Consider the following 6660-nt stretch of genomic DNA (forward strand, 5'->3'; position numbering starts at 1 on the left):
CTGGATTAAAAAAAAAAAAAAAAAAAAAAAAAAAAAAAAAAAAAAAAGGAGGGCACCTGGGAGTCTGGGGCACAGAAGAGAAGGGTCAGAACCTCTCACTTTCTTTTCCTGTGGGGCAGCCATGAGGAGGTGACTCTGCCCAAGCTGCGAGGGGCCCTGATGAGCATCGACCCCAGCCTGGACAAGCAGACTGTGAACACTTACATAAGCCAGGCTTTCCAGCTCCCTGAGTCACAACTGCCAGAGGAGGGTGACGAGAAGGAAGAGGGCATTGTGGAAATCCTCCAGACTGCCCTGGAGCGGCTTCATGTGATTGACATCAGGCGTGTGGGGCCTCAAGAGCCAGAGCCTACAAGCTAGGACCCTGCAGGCAGCCTTTGTACTCCAGTCCTGCTAAGCCTTGGGCTTTTAGTATAAATGTGTTTGTCTGAACCCACTGCATTCTCCAGGCTATGCTGGGGAGTTGTGGGAAGGGGAATCAGTCCCCGCCTCGCTGGCCCCCGGACATGCACCAAAATGCAGAATATTCTGTGTATGACACTTTATTGATGCTAGGGGGTAGGGAGGAGACCTGGAGAAATATGTGGGGCCAAGGGGCCCCAGGTGGGGACAGGGAGACTGGAGTGGCCCGGCCACTACTGCGCAGGGAAGACAGAGTTGCCACTGGACGCACAGGGAATGAGGAGCTGCCGGTACTCCAGGGGCAGGTACCGCTCCACTAGCACATGCAGTGAGACTTGGTCGGTGACCAGGCCCTGCCTGCAGTGGAGGAGAAAGCACAGGCAGAATCAGCACCAGCACTCCCCCAGCCAACAAACCCCCCAATCTGCCTTCCACCCTCTTACCTCCGCATCAGCAGCTCAACATCCTCTGGCTTCACAGTCTTGCGGCCAGCATGAGCAGCAAATACCTCCAGGTCGTCACAAAGATGCTGGAAATATTTATCTAGGCTGCCAAGAAGGTGGGGATAGAGCAGGCTGAACAGTCTGATCATGACCCAAGGGGTTCCTCTCCCTACACCACGTCCCCAGGACTCACCACTTCTCCACCATCTCAAGAGCCTTCCTCTCCATGGGCATCTTGGCATAGAAGCTAAAGAGTTTGACGTAGTGGCTCAGTCCAGCCTTGTGGGGATCTTGCTGCGGTCTGGGGATGGTGGTCCTGGGCTTTGGGGGATGCCTGACCAACAGAGGCTCTGCAGGCTCTGAAGATAAGCTGAGGACAGGAGTAGACAGAGGGGCTGAATTACGGCTTCAGGAAGCCCCTATTCAAGGGCAACTCTTGCTGGCTTCTGCTGAGGCTGGAGACCATGTGGCTCTTGGACAGCCAGGACCAGCAGCCCTGACCACCTGCTGAGGGGCAGTCAGGTCAGGGGGCCAAACAGAGGCTGGTCTTTGCCTGGGGCTTTGTTCCTCCACAGTCGACTCGACCTCCTAGCTCAGGCTTATTATCTATATTGGTACCTGCTTGGGCCCATGACCCCAGATCTCAGAGTGGACAGTCTCTCTCCTCACTCTACGGCTGCCTATCCTGATTCTGCTAATCCTCCTCCAGGAAGGCTTCTCTGACTACAAATCAACCACATACTTTCCCCTCACACAGTGTCCTCTAAGCCCTGGAGGCAGGCACCAGGATGGCAGGGGTGCTCTTGGTGAGCCCTCCCCAGCCCAGGTCAGGCTGCACTGCTGGGTAATCATCTACGTACACGTGGGAAGGGGGAGGACCCTGCGTACATGGTGTACCCAATGCCCCCTTCCCAAGAGGCCCAGGAGGAATGGGGTTGTGGGATCTTACACTGCAGCACCAGGCGGTGGGTCTGGCTCAAGAAACTGATGATGTCGCCTAGCCTGCAGAGACTCAGGGGTGCTGGAGACCAACTCTGGACTTGCTGCAGAGGAAGAAGGGTGGGGTCACAGGGATCCCAGGCCGACCATCTTACTCAGGCTAGCACAGTCACAGTATTTCTGTCCTGTTTCTGGTGGGCCCCACCTAGCTCCAGCCAAGCAGGTGCCTCTCAGAGTCTCCCTGGCCCCCTACCACCACCAGTGTCTGGAAACACAACCCAGGCAACGCCATTCTGTGTGCTGGGGCCTGAACACAGCTGTTACCAGCTACCCCCTGCACTGGGCCTCTTACCTGCCCTGTCAAAGGCATCCTCATCCCCTGAAGATGCTCCTGGTCCCTTGGCCTCAGCAGTCCCCTGGGATTCCTCTGCTTCTGTCACCTCTGTGTGTCCCTTGGGCTCTTCTGCCCTGCTGGGTCCTTGTGCTCCTGTTGCCTCCATTTCACTCACACCTTCATCTTCCATCCTTTTCTCTGCCTCTTCAACTCCATCCTGTAAGGGTTCTACTCCATCTTCTCCAGAGACACCACTGCTAGTGCTCAGGAAATCCGGAGCAAAGGCATCAACCTCCTCTGCCTCTCCTGCCAGAAATTGGGCTGGTTTCTCAGGGCCTGAGTGAAGGGGAGAGAATACAGGCTGGAGATGCAGTAGGCCAAGACTACATAGCTCAGAGAAGGGAAAAGACGGACCAGCAGACCCAGCCCTGCCCACTGAAGAGACAAAGCCAGAGGCAGCAGCACGTCATGGATCTGGAGGCTCTGGCCCAACATGGACTCTGCTCTTGGATGGAGGCAGCCACAGCCAGGGGGTTTCTAGGGGTATACAGGGACTTGAGGATGGAAAACCACCATTGTCAACTCTCACCCAAGCTAAGCTTGGCTCCAGGCCACAGGCACCACATACTCACTGTTGGTCTGCATTCCAGGCCCACTGCTCTGTGCCTTGCAACCGGCAGCCAGCTCAGTGTCTTCGGCCCCAGTGTGAGGCATGCAGGGCAGGGAGCGATACACACGGGGGGAGTAGCCAACTGTAGGCTGAGAGAAGGGCTGGGTGTCTTCCAACACAACGTCTGTGGGCAGAGTAGTAACAGGTTCTGAGGCTATCACCTGGAGATCAGGGGCCAGCTGGCTCTCAGTGTATTCCAGGCCACCTGCTGCTACTCTGTGTTGCCAGGGCCTGGATAGTGGCCCCATGGGTCCACCCTGAGTGGCCTTCAGATAAAGAAGACAACCTAGCACGCGAGGCCTTATCTCCCATAGCCCTCCTTGCTTACCTTCCTGTTCCTCTGCCTGGCATTCCCAGGCCCCCACAGCTGCCTGCCCACCAGCTGCCCACTCAAAAAACCTCTTCGCTGCTCGCTCTGCTCCTTCTGCCCAAACCCTCTTCTTACTCTGGTGAACTTGTTTTCTGCAATGAGGGTCCCAGGCCAGCTTGAATTGGCCAGCTGATCCTGAAACTTGGCCCCTTTCAACAAGTTTTGGCCACCACACCACACCCCTTTCCAACCTCCAGCTCTATAGCTTGAGGATGTGGGTCCCTGGGAGATACTGAGGGACCAAGACTGGGCCCCACCAAGGCAAGGGGCCCCTTGTGGAAAGAAAGCAGAAATTCCTTCTAGACCCACTGACCAGACTCGCTCGCTGTCTGTGACTCCACCAAAAGGGGCACAACCCTGATTTAGCAGCACCTCCTATCTGTCATAGCAAGGGAGAGCTTTCCCCAAAGACCAGCAGGGGAAAACCTCAACCTTACTTGGAGGAGCCAAGGAAGTATCTCGCAGATCCTGCAAAAAGGCACCCACATCTACAGCTCGACGGGCGGGAGGTCTGCGGGCCAAGCCAGGCCTCTGTACTGACTGTGGCTGAAGAGGTGTGGCAAAGGTCAGGTTGAGGGAGCTGGTAAGAGGGAGAAGGCACAAAGGAAAGTCAGGTACCTGAGACCCAGTTTGCCCAGAGATCCCCCCATCTGCCCTGGGGTTCTCATCTCTTAGAACAGAGCCAACATGCTGTGTGGCTAAAACTGGCAGAGAGTAGTGTGGCCAGATTCCCAGGCAGCACCTCACTCCCCAAGCCTCTCCTCCACCCACCCCCAGAACAGGAAATACCCAGAACAGCACCTGGTGAGGGATGAGGCATCAGCATTCCTTTGAGGCTCTGTCGGTGACCCGGCAAGAGAATGTAAAAGAAGAAAACCAATGTAAATGATCCAGGCCTGTAAGAGCCCTCTCTCAGGCCTCCTCAGCCTCTCCAGAAGACAGGAGGGAAAGGGTAGCAAAAGTGGTCCAGGGCCTTACCTTGGGAGAGAGGCAGCCCCTGGTCCACTCCCTGCTGAAACATCGACAGTCTTAGCCTCTGTTTCCTCCTGCCAGGGGCCAGCAGACCTGGAGCCAGGGTCATGGGGAGCTCAAGCTCAGGAAGTTGCAGCTCCAGGCTATAAGAATGTAGCTTACCTCAGGCAGGCCAGGAAGCCCAATTCTGGCTTTTGCAACCCCCAAGAAACTCCCCGACTAAGCTGCCCATAACATAGTGTGAGGTGGGAGAGTTCTGTGTACCTGCCAAGACTGCTCTCTCGTCTGGAGGGCTGGACCACCTGTGGTGCTGGCACTGGCTTCACTACCGACTTGGGCATCAGGATGGAAGATTCCGGGGCTGCAGAAACACCAAGGAGAGGGTGGGGCTGACAGAACAGGCCACCCTGAATGAAACATACCACAAGACTGGTGTTGGACTGCTGCCTAACTCTGACCGGCAGGCCAGCGCTCACTCACCAGTTAGTAGGATGTTCTTCAGCAGGGTCCGAGGCGTCTGCTCCTCCAGGTGCCCACTGGCCTGAACATATGCTGATCCACTAATAGACTATCGGTAAAAGCACCAGGCAACCAGTCTGTCCATTTGCCTTGAGATTTCCTCAAAGTGGACTCCAGAGCAGAGCTGGACCTCAACCCCCCTCCCCGAGGCAGCCAGGGCCCTTTGGGGTCAGTGGGCTGGGTACTCACTCTGTCTCCATGGGAATGCCTTCTGGTTGTCATCTTTGTTTGGCTGTTCAACCTCCTGGAAGAAGCTGTTTCAAGCAGGGTTCTTCTCTGGGCACTGTGTAAAAAGACCAGCAGCACTGAGAATTACAGTAAGGAGGGATAGAGGATACAGAGACAGCCTTCAAAGGGGTCTTGGTCTGAAGCCTTTTTCCCTCAGGGCTAGGGACCCAGAAACCACTTGCCCCTATCATCACCCCTGTTCCCAGCCCTATGTCGACAGCAGTGTAAACGAAGACCCCTAGGGTATGGGAAAAGAGAGGGAATATGAATGAACAAGCCAGGAGGAAAGGCTTCAGAACTTCAGCAGAATCATAAAGGATAAGTAGGGGTTAACCACACAGACAAGAGGAGCAATTGGAAGAGCATTCATCCCAGACATGAAAATAACAATCCATGAAGGATATTAAAGTATTTTAAAATCTTTTAGCCGGGCATGGTGGCTCATGCCTGTAATCCCAGCACTTTAGGAAGCTGAGGCGGGTGGGTCACAAGGTCAGGGGTTCGAGACCAGCTTGACCAACATGGTGAAACCCTATTTAATCTCTAATTAAAAATACAAAAATACAAAAATTAGCCGGGTGCGGTGGCGCGTGCCTGTAGTACCAGCTACTCGGGAGGCCGAGGTGGGAGGATCACTTGGGCCCAGGAGTTCTGGGCTGTGGTGCGCTATGCCCATCGGGTGTCCGCACTAAGTTCGGCATCAATATGGTGACCTCCCAGGAGCAGGGGACCACCAGGTTGCCTAAGGAGGGGTGAACCGGCCCAGGTCGGAAACGGAGCAGATCAAAACTCCCGTGCTGATCAATAGTGGGATCGCACCTGTGAATAGCCACTGCACTCCAGCCTGGGCAACATAGCGAAGGCCCGTCTCTTAAAAAAAAAAAACACAAAAATTAGCCGGGCATTGTGGTGTGCACCTGTAATCCCAGCTACTTGGGAGGCTGAGGCAGGAGAACTGCTTTAACCCAGGAGGCGGAGGTTGAGGTGAGCCAAGAGTGCACCCTTGCACTCCAGCCTGGGCAACAGAGCAAGACTCCATCTCAAAAAAAAAAAAAAGCTTTTAACACCTTGGGGCCAGGTGCAGTGGCTCATGCCTGTAATCCCAGCACTTTGGGAGGCTGAGGCAGGTGGATCATGAGGTCAGGAGTTCAAGACCAGCCTGGCCAAGATAGTAAAACCCCATCTCTACTAAAAATACAAAAATTAGCCAGGCATGGTGGCAGGTGCCTGTAATCCCAGCTACTCGGGAAGCTGAGGCAGAGAATTGCTTGAACCCAGGAGGCGGAGGTTGCAGTTAGCCAAGATTGGGCCACTGCACTCCAGCCTGGAGACAGAGCAAGACTCCGTCTCAAAAAAAAAAGAAAAGAAAAGAAAAAGAAAAAAAAACATTGGTACCCCAGCTGCCTTAGTCTCTCCATTCCAGTCCCTCTCAGATTCCAGAGTCACATAAATGTTCTCAGCACACAGCTCCCACCTCATGGGTGTAAAAACTATAATGAGCCGGGCGCGGTGGCTCACGCCTGTAATCTCAGCACTTTGGGAGGCCAGGCAGGCGGATCACGAGGTCAAGAGATCGAGACAATCCTGGCCAACATGGTGAAACCCCGTCTCTACTAAAAATACAAAAAAATTAGCTGGGCGTGGTGGCGCGAGCCTGTAGTCCCAGCTACTCGGGAGGCTGAGGCAAGAGAATTGCTTGAACCTGGGAGGCGGAGGTTGCAGTGAGCCGAGGTCGCGCCACTGCACTCCAGCCTGGCGCCTGGTGACAGAGTGAGACTCTGTC

At 54.8% G+C, this 6660-nt stretch overlaps 2 protein-coding genes across 4 annotated transcripts in view; one reads left to right on the forward strand and one right to left on the reverse strand.

Annotated features, from left to right (window-relative positions):
- The window catches only part of TSNAXIP1 (translin associated factor X interacting protein 1), an 8309-nt gene extending 7873 nt beyond the window's left edge, over nt 1–436 (forward strand). For both annotated transcript variants that reach the window (XM_032283764.1, XM_032283765.1), the window contains one exon: nt 120–436. In XM_032283764.1, coding sequence (XP_032139655.1) covers nt 120–360 — 241 coding nt within the window. In that variant the 3' untranslated portion in view covers nt 361–436. The remainder of the gene's footprint in view (nt 1–119) is intronic.
- Nucleotides 437–526: 90 nt separating this feature from the next.
- The window catches only part of CENPT (centromere protein T), a 7183-nt gene continuing 1049 nt past the window's right edge, over nt 527–6660 (reverse strand). The window contains exons 2-13 of one of the 2 annotated variants that reach the window (XM_032283766.1): nt 4839–4932; nt 4611–4698; nt 4395–4491; nt 4137–4273; nt 3960–3996; nt 3596–3738; nt 2751–2912; nt 2137–2454; nt 1795–1888; nt 1039–1215; nt 846–950; nt 527–759 (exon numbers count right to left, since the gene is read on the reverse strand). In XM_032283766.1, coding sequence (XP_032139657.1) covers nt 636–759; nt 846–950; nt 1039–1215; nt 1795–1888; nt 2137–2454; nt 2751–2912; nt 3596–3738; nt 3960–3996; nt 4137–4273; nt 4395–4491; nt 4611–4698; nt 4839–4932 — 1576 coding nt within the window. In that variant the 3' untranslated portion in view covers nt 527–635. The remainder of the gene's footprint in view (nt 760–845; nt 951–1038; nt 1216–1794; nt 1889–2136; nt 2455–2750; nt 2913–3595; nt 3739–3959; nt 3997–4136; nt 4274–4394; nt 4492–4610; nt 4699–4838; nt 4933–6660) is intronic. The other variant, XM_032283768.1, reaches the window with a different exon arrangement.

The sequence above is a fragment of the Sapajus apella genome, unplaced genomic scaffold, assembly GCF_009761245.1.
Source record: "Sapajus apella isolate SASKATOON/1434 unplaced genomic scaffold, GSC_monkey_1.0 scaffold15, whole genome shotgun sequence".
Taxonomy (NCBI): Eukaryota; Metazoa; Chordata; class Mammalia; order Primates; family Cebidae; genus Sapajus; species Sapajus apella.